General features: G+C 31.9%; 1 protein-coding gene across 8 annotated transcripts in view; it reads left to right on the forward strand.

Annotated features, from left to right (window-relative positions):
- Positions 1 to 25,142, forward strand: part of LOC108966412 (nuclear factor of activated T-cells 5) — a 79,861-nt gene that overhangs the window by 31,308 nt on the left and 23,411 nt on the right. The window contains exons 1-2 of one of the 8 annotated variants that reach the window (XM_018929282.1): positions 8,803 to 9,408; positions 14,907 to 15,569. The exons of 2 other annotated variants lie outside the window; for them this stretch is intronic. In XM_018929282.1, coding sequence (XP_018784827.1) covers positions 15,440 to 15,569 — 130 coding nt within the window. In that variant the 5' untranslated portion in view covers positions 8,803 to 9,408; positions 14,907 to 15,439. Of the gene's footprint in view, positions 1 to 8,802; positions 9,409 to 9,480; positions 9,909 to 14,906; positions 15,570 to 25,142 lie in introns of those variants that run through there. 5 more of the 8 variants (XM_018929287.1, XM_018929286.1, XM_018929290.1 and 2 more) reach the window with 5 other exon arrangements.

Genomic DNA, 25,142 nt, shown 5'->3' on the forward strand with positions numbered 1-25,142 from the left:
ACAACCACGCCTGAAATCTCGATTATCACTTTATCATGCGAGAGTATAAAATGTTCGGTGACACCCGAACTTAGCCCTTCCTTACTTGTTTTAACCTGGAATTTAGTCCAAAATGAAAAGGACGTTGGGGCAAACATGTTTTCAAAGTCATCACAATTGACGCATAATTGTAGATTCTTAACGAAATCGTTCAATTTTGTTTCGAAAATAGCATTTCAAATCAATTTCACCAAACTAATAGAATCATAAAATCTCAGCAGGAGAAATATCAATGCAAAACTCATGAAGGTAAATAAATCAAGTCACACGCCTGATTTCTATTTTATTTGAAGTATGTAAATGTACAAATATACATACATACATATACATATCATTTAGTGTTTGCCCCCAGTGTGCAGACCACTTGTTAATACATTATTCCTCTTTATTCGTTTTCTTTGTTTACTATTTACTACTTTGTTCGGTGTCATGCCGGTGCCAATTTTCTGTTGTTTTTATTTTATTTAATTCACGTGAATTAATTTACCTTTATGAACATAGATGCATACATATGTATGTACGTATGTACCCATAAAAGGGACCGAAGCATCACTGCACGAAATTAATTAAGCTAGCTATAATATTTTTTTGTATTATCTGTAGGAAAAGGATGCAAATTTTATTACAGGGGCAAGACGCTTTTGAYATTATAAAGTATAAATTGACTTCAAAAAAAATTTCTTGGCTACTTAATTTTAAGTTAACAAAAAACAAAAAATAAAAAAATATTATTAACAAAATTTAGGAAATGAAAATTTAACTATTTACTTAATTTTTGTTTGTTGAATTTTTTTGTAGTGTAATGAGCTTGCATGAGTTCCTACCGAAAGCTAACTTTCACTACTTTATAATTTCCTACAGGGACGCTTACAATCCATTTACAGCTTCTTCTTTTTAAATTAAAGAAAGAAAGAGATTTTTTTTTTTTGCTGTTGCTCATAATGGTGACAGTGCCATTTAAGCAAATTTAATTTTTCCGTTAATTTGAAAATTAACATTCCTGTCGCCCAATTTTAAAACCACAATATATGTATTTTGGTTTTATTTCTTAAGATTTGATGTGAATTGCGTTCTATATACATATGTATAATATTGACGAATACCATATTCTTTGCTGGTTTTATGACGAGTTTTCTCTCAGTTTGCTTCGAAAATTATTATTTATCTCTCTTACTGTGTATCTCTTAATCGTTTGCAAAAGTATCTGTAGTTGCGTTAACATTAAATAAAAATGGTATGTATTGTATGGATGTGTATATACTATGTATGTATGTGTAATGCATACAAAATATTTAACCCACCGGCAAATTTGAGTTCTCTTGTTTGGTTATATTGTTGTTTCTGGTGTTCTTGTCTACCGTCGGATACAGATAGATCAACGCATTCGTGACACTTTAATTGACACTCGAGGTGTTTTCTGGCATGCTTCGATTACACTAAATTCATAATGAAAATAATTTTTGAACTTTCATGCGGATATTAAAGGGACGTATAAACACATGTACATACATACATACAGATATTCTTAAGTGCATATATATATATGTACTTTTGTATGTTCATAGCACTTGAGATGAAGCGGATTAACTTTAGATGTTTGTTAGTACTGATCAATACTTTTGAAGATTATTTTTCCTATCAGATGAGCCCTTATTTATCGCTAATGGGACAAATAGACAAATTGTGTAGCTTTAAGGAATATTAAAGATAAATAATATAACATACGGATTATACTGTACTAAATTATATTATTTTACATATTTTATAAAGTTTGTGCTCTATAACAGCGCCTAAACTTCAAAGACTGGTATAAACAAATACCCCCTGGCCCCAATACACTTGTTCCAACGTTTTTTTTTCTAATCCTCGAAACAGTTCTTAAAGTCAATTTCCGGAATAGCCTTCAATGCGCGTAGCCATTCAACTAGCTCAAAACGGTTTCCACAGACCAAAGTAGAAGGGAAAGATTCGTACTTACTAACTACTTACCGTTCAAGTTAGAAGCAGAGGCGTCAAATATTACCAGGTTATTTACCCTTCAAACGACAGTCGGGTCTGAGTAATCGGAATTGACATAGTCCGGCTAAGGACTATCACCTAGCTATCATGCCTCGTAATTACTGCAGGAATGTTTTCTGCTGCTACAACAACAAAAACCAGTTTATTCAGCAGAGCAGCGCATGGTGCTCCGGAGAGTTAGACCTAAGAGCCGAAAATTATATTCATTTAAAGATTTTGGCAGCGATAATTGGTCAGCGCTTGTTACTACTATTGTACAAAAACAACAACAACAAAAGAAAGCAGAACAACCACCATGTTGGCATTATATTTCCAATTGAATAACAACACTATATTCATTTATGCACCCCTGCTTATCGACTCCTATTTATGCAATTAAAAATTATCGATTTAGCGGTATTAATACCAAATAAATTAACTACATACACATTGTGTAATTTTACATCATAAATGGCTCGTTAATTTTGTCAACAATTATACGAATTAATAATAATAAAAATCACAATAATTTCATGTGATTACAAATCACTCAACGCTGCTGCTGCTGCTGCTGCTGCGCCGGCATTGAGGACATTAATGATCATTTGGTGCGATTCACCCTCATTATCAGCATATACGCCATTTAGACGTGAGTAAGCCGCTATCTATGCGCCGGCTGTAAACTTCCAATTAAATAAAAATAATTTATCGTGTTTTTTGCGCGGCGATCGCCTTTGCGTAAGCGCGCCCGTAATTAAGTTTGTTGTATTCGCGTACTATGATGCGCGCCCCGTTCGCTCTCTCTCGCCGCGACGCGCACTAAGCGAATTCAGTTATGTATAATTTATAACATTTTTTGTGACGGATTACAACTGTTGTGTTATTACAACAATATCTGTTTTTGTTTCTGTTTATGAATGTATTATATTATACCCTACGCCAGAGCCGCCGCCACCCGGCTATTGTCGCATTGCCATCCCTGTCGTCCGTGGGTAATTAATAATGCATAAATACTATGATGCAGCGGTTTGGGGCCGTAACTGGTTCAAGGTTATGGCCTGTTCCTGTTAGCACGGTTTATTGTACTCTCATATTTAGAAATAAATTCTACTGCAATTATGTGTAGGCCTACACAGTAAAACAAAAACAAAAAAAGAAATAAGAGAAAAATATCGTGCAAATATAAAAAAGGAAAGCGCAAAAACAACTGTTAATTCCTTTTTATGACCTTTCCACTTGGTGGTTTTCGTCGCCTTCGTAGTTGATTCGTAATTATTTATACGATGTTTCATTTGTTTCGGAATTTTCCATATTTGCCTCATTCTAGGCAGAAATTTAATTTTTTTATTTTTCCCATTTTGCTTGTATGGAAATTTGCATGGTTGTGAAAATGTTTGTATGTACTATGTGTGTAAATAATAGTATTTTGACAATATTTCAACTACAAATATCATAACATGTGCATGTAATTATGTAAATGTTGAGCGTAAAGTTGTTGAAATTAAAACAAAAAAATTTGACATGCTTTTGTCAAAAATCTAACAGTAGACTTCTCTACCTCAGTGCGGCATTTTCAAAGCTTAGTCAAACATCTAAAAAAGCTTAGCGTTGTCACGTGATCACTCTTAGTTCTTTCGTCGGATCCATCAAAGAGTTTCGGGCAAAAGCTTACCTGTTTTAACATTTCAAAAACCTTGAACCATACTATTCAGTATCTGCAAGTTCCCTGAAATGGTAACAGTTTATGGACTTTGAAAGCGATGTGTGTCTTCGTTTACGTGACTTAGATTAAAAAACTTAATTTCAAATTGAAATCTTAAAAAAAAATATATATAAAGCAAGATAAAACATTATTTATACTAATTTTAATTATTTTTTTTTTAATTAAATTTTTTTTCCGCTTTCACATCTGTTTTTCCCTAAATCCTTCTTCTTCTTTATTGGGTAGACACGGTTACGCGATTATAGCCGAGTTTATAAGAGTACGCCAGCGTATTTCCTTTTCTCCCTAAATTCAGTGAACTATAAATAAATGTCGGCTATGTCGAACTAGAATTCTGGTTCAGATAAGATTTAACATTTGCACTTCATATGCACTGGTTTGCCTGTACTTAGATACACTGAAATACATATGTACATACAATGTTCATAGATAAACAAATGTCTACTCGCTGTCTAGAAAAATAAATTCGCAAATTATTATGGCAAATTTGATGTGGCTTCGCAAACTGTTGCTATTTCGGTGTCATTTTTATTTGCTATTTTTTTTTTTTTTTTTTTTGTGTTGGTTGTATATTTTTGGATTCTTTGTCCATATGCTGGTATTTGCTTTTCATAAACGAAATTATTATTTATCAAGAAAAAATAAAATGTTTGCTTAAAACTACGCGCGACAGAAGTGAAAAATTTCTCGCTCTATGCCAAGCTTTGAATTTAATGAGAAGGAAGAGAGGAAAGTGTTAGTAATTTGAATAAAAAGTTTTCATTGAACATGTAGCTTAAAGTATTCCATAAAATACAAATATCACCTACATATACATACATATATATGTATAGATACATATGTATATGTATGCTTGTGGTAATATACAGAAAATGTTAAGTCTTTGGAAAATATTTCTGAAAAATATCTTAATTTTCATTGAAACCAGTCTTGTATTATTTAATTTCCTTTCAACGAAGCATGTGAATTAATTTTCCAAACAAGTGGCAACCCTTCTAAAAAAAATCACGACGAAATTATATTTTGTAACTGCTTACTTTAATGCTTATATTGTAATATTTCATTTAATATGGTAAACAAATTCGTTTCAATATACTTTCCCAAGCAGGTGGTAACTCTTTGCAAAAAAACTTACAACTGATTTATTTTATAGAACTAATTAGTTTGTTGGTCATATTGTAAATTGTATTAATTTTTGTTATTTAATAAAGCAAAAAATTCCTATAATTTTTTTTCAAACAAGTAGAAACTTACCTAAAAAAATTAACATTTTTTTCTAAACTTGTTCATACCTTGTTCTAAGCTATATTGTAATATTTAATTTATTTTTGTTTTTATAGAAAAAAGTTAAGCAACCGCAGTCATTATTAAAAACCTCTTAACTTTGTTAAGGATAAGTTGATACACTTTAATATGTTTTCAATTTTTTAATAAATTTTAATAAAGTATAATTTTTAACGGGTGGAACACTTGTAGTTTTCTTATTTGTACACTTTCTCAAACTTGTTCAGTTTGATACTCATAGTGGTTTAATTAATTTATTATTATTAAATTATTTGAAGAGATTACAATCCTCATCAAAATCAATTACAAAAAACAATTATAAAATATATTAATTTAATTTTTTTTATTTTGTATTCTTAATTAAAAAGAAATTTGGATATTTCTAATCTCGTATTCAAAAATTAAAAATAAGTTTTTAATGTCAAATACGAAATGAAAATTAAAAATCAATCATATACGTTTTCTTAAAACTGTTTATTTTGATAATATATTAATATTTACATACATATATGTTTTTTTTTCGAAATTTACTTGACTAAAGTTTAAAAATTCTGATTTTTGAATTAGTAATTTACATATGTCTAATTATTTGTTGCTCTTCGTTCCAAAATAACTCATCTGAAGATGTGACAGTATCCTTTACATACGGTGAAAAACATGTACATATGTACATATATACATACATATATTTGAAATAATCTTAAGGCAAAGTTTGCAAATGGCGAAATTCGTTTATATTTTCAGTTTTGAAAATCTTGAAAAGTATTCCTGTTATCCTCATAAACATACATAAAATGGCACTCTCATAAATAAAGCAAATTTTAAAGCATATTTGCTCTGTAACGCGCCCTTTTTACACCATTCACTCCATTTTGCCGTCTTAAAAAAGGAATATAAAATGATTTCGCCCGTATATGTGAATGTGGATGTATGCGAATAATATGATAAGTGTTATATTTACGATCGCGTTTACGCTTTTCGAAGACACCACAGGCACATATGTATGTACATACATTCACACCACTGCCCATACATAAGCGTACTCATAAAACCGTAATATGCATACGAATATGTTATACCTTAACTGGCCAATCAAAATTAAACATCTCCGTTTTGCTCAACAGCAAATCGTACATACACCGAGCGGAGGGAGTAACACAAAATACGGGTTTTGCCGAAATTTTCATACCAAAATCGTCATAAGAAAATTTATTGTGTCCGTGTGCGTGGGTGTATGTACCTACTTCCTATGCCTCGTATCGCCTACATTGTTAGCTGAATTCCTATTGGTCGGCTAAACGGTTTCTGTTTAAATTGTGTATATTGTATATATGCACATGTGTTCCCGGTTGAAGGATGCCGATCATTGCGCCGTGTCGTGCTCGTTCATACGGACCTATGGGTGTTTTGTTATTGTCAAATCTGTACACAAACGTGAATTTAGCACGCGATCGCGCTTCATTTTGTTGTGATTAAAACAAAATTAATGATTTTTCTGCACGTTGATATGTGTGCGTGTGTGTGCAATACGTCAAATTGCTTGACATGCATCGGTGTGTGTTTTTGAGGCGATTCAATGTGTATGAAATATGTCAACGGCGTCAGCAAATTTGCCAAGTATTTTATTAGACATTTGTTTAAGTTTGAGTAAAATGTTTGAGATAATGCGCGCAATCAGGTAAGTCTGTTCTCATTTTTGGTTAAAATTTATCAAGAAGCTCGTCAATAAAATGAAAGCTTACCGTTATTTAAAATTTATTTACCTTTTCTTTTTCACTCACTAGCTTAAGCTATCTGTGCTCTATTTTCTGGTTAACACTCTTCTCTTTCGTCTTCTGAACGCTCTATACTGAATGCGTGCTCTTCAATAAACACTCTTCAATACGTCGCATATAATGGAGCATAGAGTATATAAACTATTATATCTACATACATACATATGTATAGCAATCATGAACAGGTGTGTCTACATGCACGCACACGTACATTCATATGTTGAGTATTGTAGTCAACGAAGTGTTTACATTCCAAACCAGTACCCGTCGTCGTTGCTGTTGCTGTTATTTAATTTATTCGTTCATTTCGGTCAATTAAACTAGTTGTGACGCCAAGTTATCAAGTGTTTTGGCCTCTCAACATATGTATTTGACGAATAATTTGAATTTTTTCCTTTGAACACCATCGTCAACATTTGATTTGGAGCGTGAAATATCTTTAGCAATCTAGCATTATTATAACATACAGTGTGTTGACAAAGTGTGCATATGGAAATTTGGAAAAATTTAAGATTTTAGAACTAAAATTAGTTATATAATATCTATCTAAACTAGTTAGTATATTTGCTTAAAAAATAGTTGTTAAATTACATCTCAACGCTATGTTTTCGATTCATTATGTCTTATAAAATCGTGAGGCTATATGAAATATCTAAGTGAAAATTTTGAAGACAAAAATTAAATATATTTCGAGTTACATGCGAGGAAATGAGATTCATTCACTGCTGCATTGGTTTAGATCTTCTACGTTATTGATACATAAAACAAAAATTCTCACTATAAGATATTGTCAGTACATTGACATACGATTGAAGAAAATAAAAAAAATTGCGACGTTTCAAAAAAAATTTAATTATACCAAAGTTTGTGTCGTTTTGTCTTGCTAAAATTCGATTTTTGAATCATTTTATAATGATCCGATCATTTGTCTCCGACTAATCACTCAAAAAAATTTGAAAAATTATGTTAGTTATGAGAAAAACGCTTTTAAAGATAAACTGATGGATTTTCTAAGTGATTATACTTTGAAAGCTTTTAAAACTCAAAAACAATTTGAGATATCGATTTAAAATTTTAGATTGTAATTTTTAAACGTATAACCTATTGAAATGTGAAAGCATTATAGTTTTTAAATAATGCTTTTTAATAAATCCTCTACACAGTCTGATATTTATTAGCCAATTTTTTTTTTCAAAGTGATTAATTTTTTAAGTTTCACTATATTTGCATTTTTTGTTCTTCCCATTTGATTTAAACTACAAAAGTATTGAATATAACATACATATATTTTAAATTTTATTTTAGCTTTTTGTTTTTTAATTTTAATTGTTACTATTTGTTATATAAAATACATACATTTTGTTATTTATTATTGTTAATATTTTTATCATTATTATTTTCCCTTTATTTACATACAATTTTTTTATTTTAATTACTTTTTGTTATACATATATGTACATATGTACATGTTTGTTTTAAATTTTATATATTGGTTATTGTTAATAATTTTTTCATTATTATATTATTTATTTTAAATTATTTTTTTTCTTTCTTAAAATTTTTTTATTGTTTTATTTTTAAGCCCGAATTATAAAAAATAAATATTTTAATATATATATTTTTTTATTTTCTTTGAGTTTCTTAATAGAAAACTCCCTTACATATTTCAATCACCGCCGTATCAGTGGCAACTGTGCTCATACTATTCATACCCATTGTATGCACATTTGGCTGTGTGTATTTACCATATTAGCGACAAGTGAGAAACGGCGTGTCATGTTTTTTTACATTGACTTTATCAGTGCGTTCACTTGCCGCTGCTACTTGTATTTTTATTATTCAGCGCCGCTCGCTGCTTGCCGATTTATACAGCTCAGCCAGCCACTGCACTCTAGTGATTTGTCCGCTTTGCAAGTTTACGAACGCGAAAGCTATCGGGCAGGTTCTGCTGGCTTTTCAGAAATTCACGATTTTCATTTCAGTTCATCGATCTCAACGTAAGCGATCGGACGCAGAACTTGCAAGCAAGCGAGATAACATCGCGTTATACTTAAATATGATATAAAATAATACAGCTAGTAGTGATATTGTGTGAAATTAGATTTGCGAAGCATTGAGGTGTGTAGTGAACACAAAAAAACTGAAAAAGACACTCGTCAGTGCTCAGTTTCGATAATTCGTAAATTCGCGCTCGCTCGCCAGATAGCTACCATACATATCTAGAGATTGTATATTGTTTTGACATCTATTTAAGAACTTTATCTTATCATCTTCGTATCATCGTGTAATGCGTTTGCAGCGACTAACAGCAGCCTATCGTCGGTGGTCCGTCAGACTTGCCCTCGTCCTCATTCGTTGTGCTATGCTAGAAATTTAGCATTTGCTTGCTGTATGATACGAGTATCGTGTTAAGAGCAAATTGAGAGTTTTCAATAAAATTTCGCAAAAAGCCGTCGCAAAACTGTCACCGCCGACAGACAAAATTGTGCTTAAAAAGCTGAAAAATCGTTGTGCCAAAAGTTCGTTCATAAATTGGAAACGTCGCAAAAGGAGGCGGGCGGCAAACAGCAGCAGCAGCGGCAGAGCAGGGTATTAATCAAAACATGCAAAAATACATACATACATACATACATACATATAAAAATATGAATACATAAATGCTCACTTTGATTTGAATTGTGCGATTCGTGACATATGCATGTGTGTATGTAATGCCAACCAGAGATGGTGCTGTACATGCATAAATATTATATCACGATGTGCGTGTGCTGGTGGTAGCTTTTTTATTGTGACTTTTAGTTTTGTTTACACTAACGCAGAAAAAGCGCCACAACAATAACATAATTTCTACAAAAACGCATTTGATCGGTATAAAATGCTCGGTATAGAATTAAATGCAAGCAATCGTTTGCGAAAATCGCGATCGCACAGAGTTACAATATAACTTCAAAAGAATAGATTGTGGCAAGTGGCAAGTGCATAAAGTGTACGGCGAAAATTTTTTCAGTGCGACAAGTTTAAAAAAAAAAAAGTAATACCGAAAATGACAGTGGTTCTTAATTGAAGAAGTGTTGAGAAAAATGTTGAGAGTGAGGGAAAAAAATTAAAAATATTTTAGTACAAAAATAAAAATATATGAAAATACATATACAAGCATATGTATGTATATAACTCTTTTATATCATAAATATAATAAAATAAAAATTTAATGTATACAATAATTTGATATGAGGAGGAATTTAGATATGCAAGCATATATAAAATTTGTTTAAATCACAAACATTATTTAAATTAAAAAGTTTGTTTATAAAACGGAATATTAAAACTAATAAAATTTAAATAATTTTTTTTTTATAAATCAGAAACATAATCAAAAAATGAGTTTGTAAAAAAATTACTAATAATAAAATTTTACTACAAATAATATGTATAAATAATAAAATATAAATATGTTAACAAAGAAATACATAATTTTTCAAATCAGAAACGTATTAAAAAAATGATTTTATAAAACGGTATATTAATAAAATTTTACCATAAAAACCAAGTAAAAATAATATGAGCGGCTAAAATTACACATAAACTAAAATATAAACTATTTATAATCAGAACTATAAAATAAAGAATTAAACAAAAAAAATCTTGAATTCATAAAAAACAAAAATTTATGAAAAAATAATAAATTTCTAAAAAATAAAAATGTAATCATTGTTAAAAAATGCGTATAATAATATTATTGTTATTAATAACAACAAAAATATTAATAATAATGCTAAGGTTATTGTTGAAGTTAACTCTGAAGTCCTCTTATGGGGAAAATAATTATTAANATAATTAAGCGGTCAAAATTACATATTAATATGAACTTATATAAAGTATTTGCAACAAGAAAAAAAACGAATGATAAAAAAAAAGATTTCAAATTTATTAACAAATTACTAATAAATGCAAAAAATAAAAAATGTTTTTATTTATAAACAAAGAAATATACTTATAAAAAATATGAAACAGGAATAAAATATATTTCTAACTAAAAATTCAATTATCGCTCATTCGCTACAGCTGAGCAAGCATTTCATTCTAAATATTTGCACAATTTGTGCGCACAGGTGAAATTATAATAAACAATCGCTAAATTCTTTTACTAAAAATGTCAGTTCATATATAATACATACCTACATAAAAAAAAAAGAAACTTATAATGCCAGCGAATTATTAGTTGCATAATACACAGGTGTTTCCGGCTTGCATTTGAATATTATTTATACCATGCGGCTCCAACAACCGTCTTCATTCTAAAAGTAAATAAATGTATTAAGCCAGTCTCCGATTTCGTTCCGTTTAAGCGTAAGCCAAGTGAAGGCAAAAAAATATGTTTTATAAATAGAGCAAAATTCCTGTTTATATTTAGGCTCAGTAACAGCTTATTTTTTGTAGAAAATGGCATACTGGCGTTAAATAAAATGTAATTTTACTTCAGCAGCTTTATTTTTGTTGTTAAATATTTATTTTTTACTTTAATTCGTAAAAAGTAAAATTAATTATAAAATATATGTACATATTACCTTATAGATGAAATAAAAATTTAATAATGAATTTTCTCATCGATTTTGAGTAACTATTTTAAGATCTTTGTCGGCTCTATGCTATTAAGCCATAAACTAAGTTTTCGAAAAGCGTTGTTGTAACTAAATTTGTATAAAAATCTCTCGCTTTCTTCTTTTTTTTTAAATTTGAAATATTTTTGTTTAAAATATGAAGTATGCCTACCTGTTAGTCAAAGCCAGTTGAATTCGACTCACAATTTCGAGACAGAAATAAAAAACTTTCGTCCTTCTAATTTGCATCTAAAAATAAATTCTACATATATCACTAGATGTTAAAAAACCTATAATTATTTTTGTGAATTTTCTCAAATTTTTTCTAAAAATCTGTTTGATTACTATTTGTTCTTTATTATAACTTTTGTCATAGTTTTTGCTTCTGCTTTAAAAAAATACGAAGTTAATTAAGAACACTACAGAGTGTAGTTTAACTGGTGCAAAGTCTAACCAAAAAACTCGTATTTAACGTTCATTTCACGTTACTCATTGCCAAAAGACCGGAGAACAATTTACGGATCAGCTAATGCATTAAAAGCTTGCTGGATTCTTATAAAATAAATATTATCAAACTACTTATCTTTATAAGCGCGACACTGTGCAACTTGTATTAATTCCTCAACTAGAAAACTCACTAGTTTCTGCTTAACTTCTCATCTACTCCAATTTAAGTTCAAAGTAATTTAATTTTTTGCGTCTGTTTTGAGATTTTATAGTATCCTTGAACTAAGGCACTCTCCGGTCACAGTTGTGAGAAGTCACAAATGACTACAAGTGTTCTAGCAAGTTCTAAACGGCTGCGGTCGTCGAACTGCTGGCTATAGTAGGAAGTATTAAAAATATTGCATCAAGGTCTGGCGTTTCCACTTTCACAATCGCCAAACCACACGAAATACTGTTAAGCAGGTTTCAGAAAAATATATATTCGAAAACCAAAACAACAAAAAAAAAGCAGTTGAATGCAAAACCAAGCGTTGACAGTGAAGGGATTTCAGTTATTCGAAAGGGCGCTCGCGTATAAAACACAACGGAATATGTTGTGCTGTGTTGTGCCAAGGTTAACATCCTTTAAATTGCAATATCTGTACGTATGAACGTATGTATAACTGTAGTATGATTAACTCAAAGGCAGCCAGATAAATGTCTACAACAAATATGCCATATAATATGTGCGTTTTTGCATGTCTGTATGCGTAGAAGTGCAGCGAGTGGCCGGCTGAGACACTGCGCCGATAGCAGAATGAGAGGAAATTAGCGCGACAAACATTGCAAAATATATATAAAAAATTAAATAAAGCTAAATTCATGAAAACAACAAATAAGACGAGATTTCAAAACAGGACAATTTGATAAAATATTATTAAAAAAAAAAAAAAACAGATCAAAGATCGTTGAGCTAAAATAAAAAGCTCCAACTAAATACATTCAAATGATTTTGCAATGTTCGCTGCGAAATGGCTTTATTTTTATACCCTGAACGAGGTATACAAGTTTGCAAAGAATTTTGTAATACCAAGATTTATGTATAACTGTTTAGCATGATGAGTTGAGTCGATTTAGTCATCTCTGACTGTCTCTATATAAGTAAACTAGTACCTCAGTTTTTGAGCTATCGCTCTGAAATTTTGCACACGTTCTTTTATTCCCAAGAAACTGCTCATTTGTCGGAATCGCCGATATCGGACCACTATAGCATACAGCTGTCATGCAGTTTGACGGATCCAAATAGAGTTCTCGTATGGCAAGCCTAAGGCACCGCTAAAATCTTTGAAGGAATTGTTCAGTTCGGACCACTATATCAAATAGCTGCCATACAAACTGACGGATAAAAATCAAAGTGAAAGTCTTATATACCCTTTTATGCTATAAGAAATGTACTTGTGAATTCTATTAAAGCATTTTTTGTTATTTCTAGTTAAATGATAATTTTTCCTGTTGTTTATTTCATTTTCATTCAGTCTACGAAGATTGAATTTTCTGGCTTAAAACACGATGAATTTAAATGCTTGCCTGAAAACAAGTGGTAGCAAAAGCAAAATTTCGCAAAGTTGCAACGGTTTCTATATACTTCTACTATTTTTTTCCTCAATTTTGTTTTTTCAATATTTTTATACTCTCGCAACAAAGTTGCTAAAGAGAGTATTACAGTTTTGTTCACATAACGGTTGTTTGTAAGTCCTAAAACTAAATATATATACCAAAGTGATTAGGGTGACGAGTAGAGTTGAAATCCGGATGTCTGTCTGTCCCTCCAACCGTCCGTGCAAGCTGTAGCTTGAGTAAAAATTGAGATATCATGATGAAACTTGGTACACGTATTTCTTGGCTCCATAAGAAGGTTAAGTTCGAAGATGGGCAAAATCGGCCCACTGCCACGCCCACAAAATGGCGGAAACCGAAAACCTATAAAATGTCATAACTAAGCCGTAAATAAAGATATTAAAATGAAATTTGGCACAAAGTATCGCACTAAGGAGGGGCATATTTGGACGTAATTTTTTTGGAAAAGTGGGCGTGGCTCCGGCCCCTACTAACTTTCTTGTACATATCTCGAAAACTACTATAGCTATGTCAACCAAACTGTATAGAGTCGTTTCTTTTAGGCATTTCCATATACAGTTCAAAAATGGAAGAAGTCGGACAATAACCACGCCCACCTCCCATACAAAGGTTATGTTGAAAATCACTAAAAGTGTGTTAACCGACTAACATAAAACGTCAGAAACACTAAATTTTACGGAAGAAATGTCAGAAGGAAGCTGCATCCAGGTTTTTTTTAAATTGAAAATGGGCGTGGCGTCGCCCACTTATGGACCAAAAACCATATCTCAGGAAGTACTCAACCGATTTCAATGAAATTCGGTATATAATATTTTCTTAAYACCGTGATGACATGTACCAAATATGGGTGAAATCGGTTCACAACCACGCCTGAAATCTCGATTATCACTTTATCATGCGAGAGTATAAAATGTTCGGTGACGCCCGAACTTAGCCCTTCCTTATATGTTTTATTTATTTTCGAAAATTTTCTATTTTTTTTTTTTTGTTTTAACTTTTTTATTTTATTTGTTGCTCAATTTTTTCGCATACCAAAAACTTAAAGAGCAAATGCTAACCTAAAAACCCACCAACGCCTGCAGCGGCGCGCAGAAGGCGTCCCATATCTACCGCTACAACACTGCGGTGCCAGTGTTGCTATGGCCATAGCGATCGTATTTGTTGCACATTCGCTTGGCAATTGCAAGCTCATGCTGTTTGCACTCGCCAACTGATGACAGCTTTCTGACTTTCTACAGACACCACAGAAACAGGCAGAAGTGGCAAATGAAGAAAAAAAGAAAATAAAACACAAATAAAATGCGCTCAAAACCAATTGATATTCACTTTAAATACGTATTTATTTAAATTTGCATTCCTCAAACTCATACTTTTCGTTATTTTGTTTCTTTTTCGTTTTTGTATTTGTATTTTTTGAAATTGAAGGTATTCAAGTAAATGCCGCAAATCAGAGTTTTTCACAAAGACAGAGATAAAGACAATCGGCCTAAATGTGGCACAAAAACAACTACTTTAACCACCTAACTGAGTGCAAGTAAATTTAGTGACAAATAAAATATGTACATAAATAAATAATAATAAACGCACACAATCAAACGTAGTGTGAGTGCTTGTGAGTGAAAATATCATCGATAACTTGCAATAATAACAATAAAGCCAAAAAAAAGCGCGCTCAGGCTGAAGAAACCAGTTCGTCAGCACGCAGCGGGGCAGTAAGCCGCAGCAAAAGTCAAAATAATAACAACAAACTTATATACTATACGCGTATAGATAAAAATAAAAACAACATTGGAACAGTGTTTTTTGCAACGTTGCCATATAAACTACAGAGGCAGGCAGGCAGTCGAGTTCTTCTCGATTTTCTCGACGCTTGTTGTTATCATTGTATCCGCCGCTGCAATAACAAACGGACCAACGGGCATCATCGCCAAATACGGCACAAGTCAAAAGGCATAACAATGCGTTTCACTTACAATCAGTATAATTATTCCGAATCCGGTTATCGGATTCCATCCAAGATGCACAACAGCAACACGGGTAACGGCTCATTGGCGGCCGCACATCCGCATCATTATAGAAGTAATTTTGGTAAGCTGCAAGGCAGTTACTTTATTTTATATTTTAAAGTAAATACATATACAAGTATATATACATACATATATGCATATAAATTGATTAGTTTAATTCATTATATAAATATTGATTTTTCAATATTTAATGCTAGCTTGTTCTTGCTCCTTAAATTTTCAGTTGAAAACATGAAATATTTTCGAAGATTTTTTTTCAATATTTATTCTGTTTCAACTGACCTCGTGGTAAAAATTTTGATATATTATATATACCGTTATATTTCAATATCTGCCTTGCAAATTTGCAAACAAGCGGCAAAAGAACACTCGCTAAAATAAGAAAATGTATTTAAATTATATTACTATTGGGGGTTTTTTTTTTGGCAAGCACCTAATGTGACGTGAAACGTCAAAAATAATTAATTCCATTTTTTAAAATTTCGCGATCAAAATACCAAAAAATAAATAAAATATTTATTTAGCGTTTTATTGCCACTCGTTTAAAAAATAATAACCATACTTAGGTCCTAAACAATTTCCAGAGTGTTCTCCGACTAATCTGAAATACTTTCATATGACTAGTTATATTGAGGATTTACAAGTACTATATGTATGTATGTATATGTATAAACGTCGTCTGTTTTATGTATTAAAATCTGAAATGAAAACATCTTTCTCTACCCGATCCTTCTTTCCTAATGACATTTAAATTTAACTTAATATTATTTAAATACTAATAATATGTACCAAAGATTCACATTTCGTCTTAACGATCGAAAAAATACCCAAAATTTCTTTAAAAAAATATCCTCATATGTGAAACTCCGCTGATAAAAAAAAAAAAATACTTAATTATTCATCAATATTTATTTTGTCGGCTTCAAAGTAACCACCACCAGATGTAATGCACTTATACCGACGATTTTTCCAGTCGCCCGAAACATTTCATAGGCACTTATTGAAATATCCTTCAGCGAATTTTTTTTAATATCTTTCGAAGCGGCAATTTTATTTTGCGGAACAAGAAACAAGAACTTTTTGAAAAAATTCAGCTGTATCGGGACGAGTCGATCAAGAACGCGTTTCATACCCGAAATATCCATCAAAATTATTCGAACAGTCTCACGAGAGATGCTCTCTTTCTATAACTTGCCCGACGATTTTCGATTTAATATAATATTTTCATCAGTAGAAGAGGTCGAAGGTCGGTGAGGCTGGTCTTCAGTGGTACCCTCTTCTCGACCCTCTTCGAAGGCTTTGTACCACTCGTAGGCTTGTGTTTTTGATAGAACTGAATAATTGTAAGCCTTTTTCAACATTCGCAACGAGTCACAACGACGCAATCTTCGAAGCAAGAGAATCTGCGACTCTCTTTCTGTGGATAATTATAGCGAAAAAGTGCTAAAATGAAATCTTAGCACTACGCAGACTAAACTAATAGCTCCAATATTATTTTACCCAAACAAATGCGTTTCAATTTATTTTTCTAGCAAATTGAATGTGAGCGCTTTGTAATGTGAAACGAGCGTAAGAGAGTTACTTTCAGTACTCCACTCATGTGACTAACGGTTAAGAATCGCAAAGAATGTGCAAATTTCATGCATACGAGCACTACTTAAACACCTTGTGATTTATTTCCTCGGAATTCTAATAATAAGTTATTTGCTTAACCTTCCTATACCGGCGTCAAATGTTTTAACACCTATACCCGCGCACGGTGTGACAAACCGTGACTGACTCCTCTTACCTGGTTATTTTTCTATAAAACCGTTTATATATATTTTTTTTTTATCGGAACTATAGGATGTAATAAAACAAAAAATATCAATTGTTAGCATAAATTATTTTTTACTTTAATGACTATCAGTCTTTCCAAAACAGCCTAAAAAAATATTTACGAAAAACTGTTTCGTCAGTCTCACAGACATGTGCGCGGGTATAGGAAGGTTAAGTATGTACAGATAATGATGTTAAATACTATTTCGGGCTAAATCTAGACAAAAAGCGTGCGCGTGCCTTAGAAGAAGAAGAATTAATTTATGAGTTAATTTTTTTCGCCACGTACATACATACATATGTGTTGATCTTCCGTGAATTTGTCAATCCACTAATTCGCATTACTAGTTTTGGCGTTTATCAGCGTCATATGTAAATAATATATATATATATACATATGTATGTGTATGTATATGTGTGAAAAATGTCTGGAATACTTTTTAATCTGTAGTTTCTACAAGCAGCTGACGTAGAGCTTAAACGAAACTACTCATGATGTGATTAGCCAAACCGACTACTAGTTGTATGTGTACATACATATATAACATGTTTAGGCGTGTGTGTGCATGATTTTTGTTAAAATTCTCAGAAGTGACTATTACCGTGTTTTAAAATTTCATTCATTTAACGTTCGTTTTTATGCTTACTGTGCTCACTGCTCTCTTTCACGTAGCGTAAGAACGCTTTTAAGAGAACGCCTAATTTGATAAGTGCGCTGCGACTGCCAAAAAGCGCTGAAAGCCCTGTTTGCTACCTTGTCAATTATGCTGATTTTTTTTTGTGTGTCACGGCATTACTCTCGTGAAAGTGGCGCTTTTTCGCTCGTTATTATTATAATGTTTTTTTTTTTTTAATAATCATTTTATTTGTTTATACTTTTAAATCTCGTTTTGCAATTTCCTTATATGTGGCGTTGAATAAATGGCAGCATTCATTCGTATCTTTGGCGCTAGGGTGTCATTTTGTGTCGCGCTATTTTGTAATTTAATACATTCTCGTGATAATTTGAGCATTCATATAAGATAACAAGTTGTGAAATTCGCAGTTAACTGATGGTTACCTAAAATGTTAACCTGCAAAAAAAAATAATAATAAGTAAAAAAAACTATATTATAATTGGGGGCCACACGCCCTTAAACATCACATGCTTAAGTAGTCGCAATATCCACACTTGCCTTTCATATGCACACATACTTATGCTCAGAAGTTGCTTAAACTTCTTTTCACACAGTCAACCACACTTCAATATCGTGGTTTAATTCGGTTTAATTTCGGCACTCTTTGCTTGAATGGACGAGCCTTCTCGTAATATACTTCGATCGCATGTTAGAAGTTGAACTATATTAAGTTTTCAGCAAGCGTGTTTTTTTTTTGCAGGCTTAAGAAAAAGAATGTTTTAACGGCCGATTCCAAACCTGCTCAAATGTGATCCACGAATAAGATTCCCAAATTTTCAAAACAATTATAAGATACTTATTTTATTCATAAAAAAATTAAATAAATGTGAAATTTGATATTTAAGAAAATAGAATCTTTGGGAAAGCGTCCCATCAGACTAGACCGATCGGCTACTTCAATCTTTAATCGTGTTTTTCTCGAAGCATCGTTTTCAAAGTCGGTGATCAGAATTTCTCAGAAAGTTGTGAAAATATTTGTTGAAAATTTTCACAGTTCTTTATTATTTTTAAACAATATAGAGTTACATTTGTTGGTCAAAAACCACTTTTTTCAATTTCTAAAATTTTATAAATTTTTTTGAGATTTTTTAGTTTAACTAGAAGATAAATTATTAAAAAATATGAATCTCTTTGAATTTTTTGTTTTCGATAGAAATTGCCACCTGCAACCTGCTCGCCATTCGACAAATACACATGCGAGATGCATTGGGCAAATGCAGAATATCAAAAATATCGTATCCAAAAAAACCCCTATAAATTTCGCTTCAATCACTTATTTCTTTTTCTCCCAAAAAAAAAAAAAAAACGTCAAAAAATTGATTTTTTGAAGCCTATAAAGCAGGCTCCCCTCTTAAGAAGACAGTGCTTAAAATCTTTGTGTTGGCATCACAGAGAGAGCATAGAGCTTCATATTTTGGCTAATGTTTTGGGGTATGAAGCGTGTTAATGCTATCCTCGTACCAACAGATCTTAGTGCTCCAACACATTCTAGTATGATTGTGACTGCCGTTGTGGCCAAACACGAAACGAGAGTCAACATCATATTCGCCAGAGAGCCAAGCTGTGACTTTTTTATTTTCAAAACTGAAAAATACACTTCATGAAATGCATCCTTCTCCATCTCGTCTTTCCAACTGAGTGACAGTCTTCCCCATCCTCTGCTTCCCCCGGCAGATACTGCTTCGAATACTCTCAAAGCTGGAGTGTTTTCATCCGTTCGGACGATATGACCTAACCAGACATACATACGTCATGTCTCTTAATTCCCTGAACTATGCCATTGTCGTCATGTATCTCGTACAGCTCATCGTTCCGTCGACCGATGCGCAAAAAACCATAAATCTTCCAGAGAACCTTTCTTTCGTAAACTCGTAACAACGACTCATCAGATGTTGTCATCGTTAATGTCTCTGCACCATATAGCAGGACGGGGATGATGAATGAGTTTTTGAATTTAATCTAGATTCGTCGAGAGTGGACTTTACTCCTCAATTGCCTACTCAGTCCGAAGTAGCACTTGTTGCCAAGAGTTATACTGCGTTGGATTTCGCGATTGCCGTTGTTGTTGGTGTTAATGCTGGTTCCCAGATAAACGAAATTATCTACGACTTCGAGTTATGATTCAAGTCATTGCCAGCCTATCAATTCAAAATTATATGAGTTTCTATAATGGCTTCGAAAAATATATACAAGCTAACTACAACAATTTTATTTTCCTCCAAGCTATCAGGTGAGGTTAATGTCTTTGTGTCCCTTAGCAATTACCTAAAGCACTGTTAGAGAGTTAAATGAAACTACAATATCACTTAGCTGTTCATTTTTAAACAAAATCGCACTGACTACCTACAGTTCACTTTAAACAGTTCCGCACATACTTCTCTATTTGTCAAACATTTCACAAACTAATGCCAATTAAGCAAACTTTATGCGCTACCTCTGTAAGCACCCACCCACGTATGGTATATGGTAGACATGCTTGGCAAAAATCTTTAAATTTGACTCATATCTTGTACTGTCGCAAAACCTTGGGAGGAACATGAGGAAATCACATGCCATTATAATGTTTGCAAAAAAAGCAATAACACCAAAAAAAATCGTATTGTTTATCAACTAATTATATAGATAATCGTAATAAGTCGCCTATTAGCGCTTGACTAATGTTAGGTACGACTGATTTCTGATTTTGACGAGCCTTTTTTTCGCGAACTTCGGCAACACTCCTACATATTGTTGTTGTTGTTGCTGGCGCCACATTACTATTGGCAATATCTCATATTCTCAGTGCATATTGAGTGCATGGCAAGACAATCTAATCGAAATCGTGCCGCAAAAGACGGCATGAAGTCACACGCTATGTATAAGTGCCTCTGTTTGTGTGTGTGTGCAGGTGCGTACGTATGTATGACAAGTGTTGCTGATAAGCTTTTAACACACTACTTATTAGTGAAGTCATGTTTGTAGACATGCAAATAAGGCTTTGAGACAGTACGCTTGCACACCTGTGCCTACATACACACAGCTCATATGTCAGTATGTGTTTGCTTTGTGTATGTCTATGCATATAATAAAGTGTTATAATTGTATCTACAATTACTACTTAGATACCTACTTTTTAAGCAGTAAATTGGGCAACATTTATGATTAACAAGGATTAAAAAAAAAATTTAAGGAGAAAAGCGAAAATTATAAGATGATTTCAGAAATATTTAACTGTTTAAACAATTTTTAAATTTTTTCCTTTTTTTATATTTAGATTTTTATGGACGTTAAACTTTTTTTTATAAACGTTAACTTTTTCATTTGGAAAAAGTTCTTTACTGCTATGAAGGAAACCAATCATTTCTTTTGTTAAATTATACACTTTATTTAATTAAAATTTTAATTTCATATATATTTTTATAATTTTTGTTTTTCATTTTCATTCATCCATTTCATTTTTGTTTTTCCTTGGATTTATTTTTAATAATTTTTTATTTTTCATTTTATTTTTATTTTTATATATAATATTTATTTAATTTTCTTTGTTTTTACTTTTATATTTTTTTAATTTTTTTAAGAAATTCTTTGCTCTTATTTGCGATTTCAAATGTCGTCAGTATTTTTTTGATTGATTTTCGCTACAGAAATATTAACGAGTATTTTGATGTAAGCAAAATGCAAATGTTTATTTACCAAAGCTTTTGTTTGGTTTTTTCGCTTTGCTTATATTTATTTCGCATAATCTGATATGGTTTTCTTTGATGTGAAGCTTTGATTTCTCAGCGTTCAAAATATTTAATTTTTGATCTTTTCTTCTCGACATGCTCACGTTGTTATCTTATCCAAATAGACGTACTCGTGTCAAGCTGACATTTTACTTTTTCTTCAGTATTAATTATTTTGGATTTCATCATAGAAATCGTGATCATATATCATGTGCAGCACTTAGGGAAGAAAATGTTGCAGCCATAGCTGAGAGTGTCCACGAAGACCGTGGATAGTCGATTCGACGCCGTTCGCAGCAACTCGCATTAGTGGAATCTTCGGTGCATATTTTTTGAAAAATGATGCCGCTGACAACATAACCGTCAATGGCGACCATTATCGCGCCATGATAACTGACTATTTATGTCAGAACTTGAAGCTCGTGATTTCGACGACGTTTGGTTTCAAAAAAAAAAAACGGCGCCACTTCTCACACATCACATCAATCACTGAATTTATAGAGAGAACATTTCGGTGAGCAGATAATTTCACGTTATGAGCTGGTCATCTGGCCACCAAGATTGTGTGATATCACACCATTAGACTTTCTCCTGTGGGATTATGTAAAGTCTAAAGTATATGTGGTCAATCCCACTTCGATTCAGGCCTCGAAGAAAAACATCACGCGTGACATTCGCCAGTTACCAGTCGAAATGCTCGAACGAGCCAAAGAATTTTCTTTCGAATGATAATAAACATTCCAAATTAAATTTGAAGTTTCTGGGTATATTGTTAAAAAAATTAGGGAACCTCGAAATGGATCACTCTCCATATAGATGCTACAAAAAATTGATAGGTAACTAAAATTATTAATCTCTATGAAACTAGTTTCGAGACTATAAAAAACAAGTACTTTGACATTGAAAAGCATAAAATTGAAAATGGTAATTTCAATTCTCATTGCACAAAGTGAGATAATGACCTGGATAAAAGCATTTCTAAGAATTTCACAGAAATGTCGAATATCAATGAAAACATTTCACGTCATCAGGCAATTATTCTGCGCTGTAACTTCTAATTAGACCAATTAAATACTTGTATTAATGAATTTATTAGTGCTGTCAGCGATTTCTTGGAATTACAAAAACAACAACAAAAAATTTTAAAGTCAGCTAACATTGTATTGTGGTGATTCCCTTATTTATATATCACTGAGTGCGAAAGGCATCCCTGAGATTAGTTCATCTTTGCAAAAATCAAAGCATTTCGGTTGCGAAAATTTAATTTAGCATAATAGCAATTTGCAACGCACAAAAACATATTACGCTTTCAATTGGGTTAATCTAAAATAAAATCTACTTTTTTCTTATCTATGCCGCACATTTGTGAAATCATTATGTGGTCTATTAAGCAATAGTCGCCTGCATGCGGGCACGCTTCCAACCGCTGGAGAGGAGCGGGCCACCACAGAGTTCGCAAAATTTCATTAATAGAATTTGATAACCTTTAATGCTATCAGAAAGTTATAAATATGCGCATAAGCAAGCGAATTATTTAATTTTAGCGGTAAATACGTGATTATGTTAAATTGAGATTAATTTCGATTAAAATTTTGTTAAACGTTTGCATAAGCTAACACACATTTGTTTCTATGAATATTGCTCCTAGTCGAGTATTTACATACATACATACTTACAGTATACTGCCATATTTCAAAAACAATTTGCATTCTAATCAGTCTACGCTCACAAACGCTGTGACATTCGGTTATAAATAACCGGTAGTAACTAACTCGTTACAAATCACTTTACAACTAGTAATAATGTGAACCGGAAGATCAATGAATTTTTATACCTTGAACAGCGCATATTAAGTTTGTCAAGAAGATTGTGGAACCCTTACTGGGAAACGTCGAAGCGGCGGAAGCGAGACGAGCTGACTCGATCCCCTCCTCTCCATCTGTATATACTTACGTGAATGTTTAAAGTATCGCTTTGAAATTGTGCACACGTTTCTTTCCCCTCAAGACGCTGTCATATATCGAAACAGCGTATATCCGACTACTATAGCATATAGCTGCCAAACAAACTGAACGATCAAAATTTATTCTTTGTATGGGAAACTTTTTTATTTGACAAGTTATCTTCACAAAATGTGGCACATATTATTTTCCAAGCAAAATCTATAATCTACAAGCATATTGTTCAGATCGGAAATCTATAGCATATAGCTGCCATACAAACTGAACTATCAAAATGAAGTCTTATATGGAAAACTTTTTTATGTGAAAAGTTATCTTCACGAAATTTGTCATAGATTATTATAAAAAGCACTTCCACAATATCCGAAAAAATTTGTTTAGATCGGACCAATATAGCTACCATACAAACTGAACGATCAAAATCAGTAGTTTTTAGGTGACGCTGCTCAAAATGTAATGAATTGTCAAGTTTTAACCAAAAATAAGCTAATTCATAATAGTTCAAAATAGATAACACACTTTTAAATGTTCGTAAACCTATACACCCACGTCACCACGTTCTGCTAATAAGCCAACTTTCCAAAAAATGTAAATGCTCTAATGCTTTTCTGACTAGTTCCATATTTGTCAGCAAATTCAAGTACTATATATACTTGCCCGATGTGCCTTTGCAGAGTTGCAAATGCATATTTACTTTGCATGCTACTTTATAAACACATATGCATGTATGTGTATGTGTATTGTGAAAAGTAACCTATTGGCTAGATTCAATTAAATTCTTATTTGATTTGCGGCTAATGATCCACAGAGACAGTTTGCGCCTCGAAAAACAACAATTACTGCTGATTACAATATTTGCAGTTTGCGGTGATTTGATTGCATAGAAAAAAATATATATAAACTATATGCTTGTGTGTGTGTGTCGGTCCATATTTGTAATCGCAACAAGTAATCATTTGCAAACAACAATAGCGCACATTTTAATTAACATTGTTTACAAGTGTGCATATTTACATACATACATACACATGGTATGAAGAGTAAACGTTAGGGTAGGTCAGCGTTTTTCGAAGATGAAAAAAAATTATGTTTGCATTAGCCAGAAACGTATGCATAAATTCTGTTCAACATTTTTTTAACGCCAAAAAAATGTTTTATATTTTTATTTTATTATAATATTTTTTTAAATTATATTTTTTAGTATTTCTCAATATATTTTTTTATTTTATACTTTTTAATTTTTTTGTTGCACTTTTTAATTTCTTAAACATTTTTCTTTTAATTTTTTTAATACTTCTTATTTTTCAATATACTTTTTATTTTCCACTTTTTTTCTAATTATATATATGTATGTACATATGCACTTTTTGATATAATTTCGTATAATGCCAATTTTTTTTTACAAATCTAAAATATCTGACTTAAACATATCCAAAGTAGAAATTTTTAAATATTTTTTTGTCGATTGCAAATT

The sequence above is a fragment of the Bactrocera latifrons genome, unplaced genomic scaffold, assembly GCF_001853355.1.
Source record: "Bactrocera latifrons isolate USDA-ARS-PBARC rearing strain unplaced genomic scaffold, ASM185335v1 scaffold_16, whole genome shotgun sequence".
Classification (NCBI taxonomy): Eukaryota; Metazoa; Arthropoda; class Insecta; order Diptera; family Tephritidae; genus Bactrocera; species Bactrocera latifrons.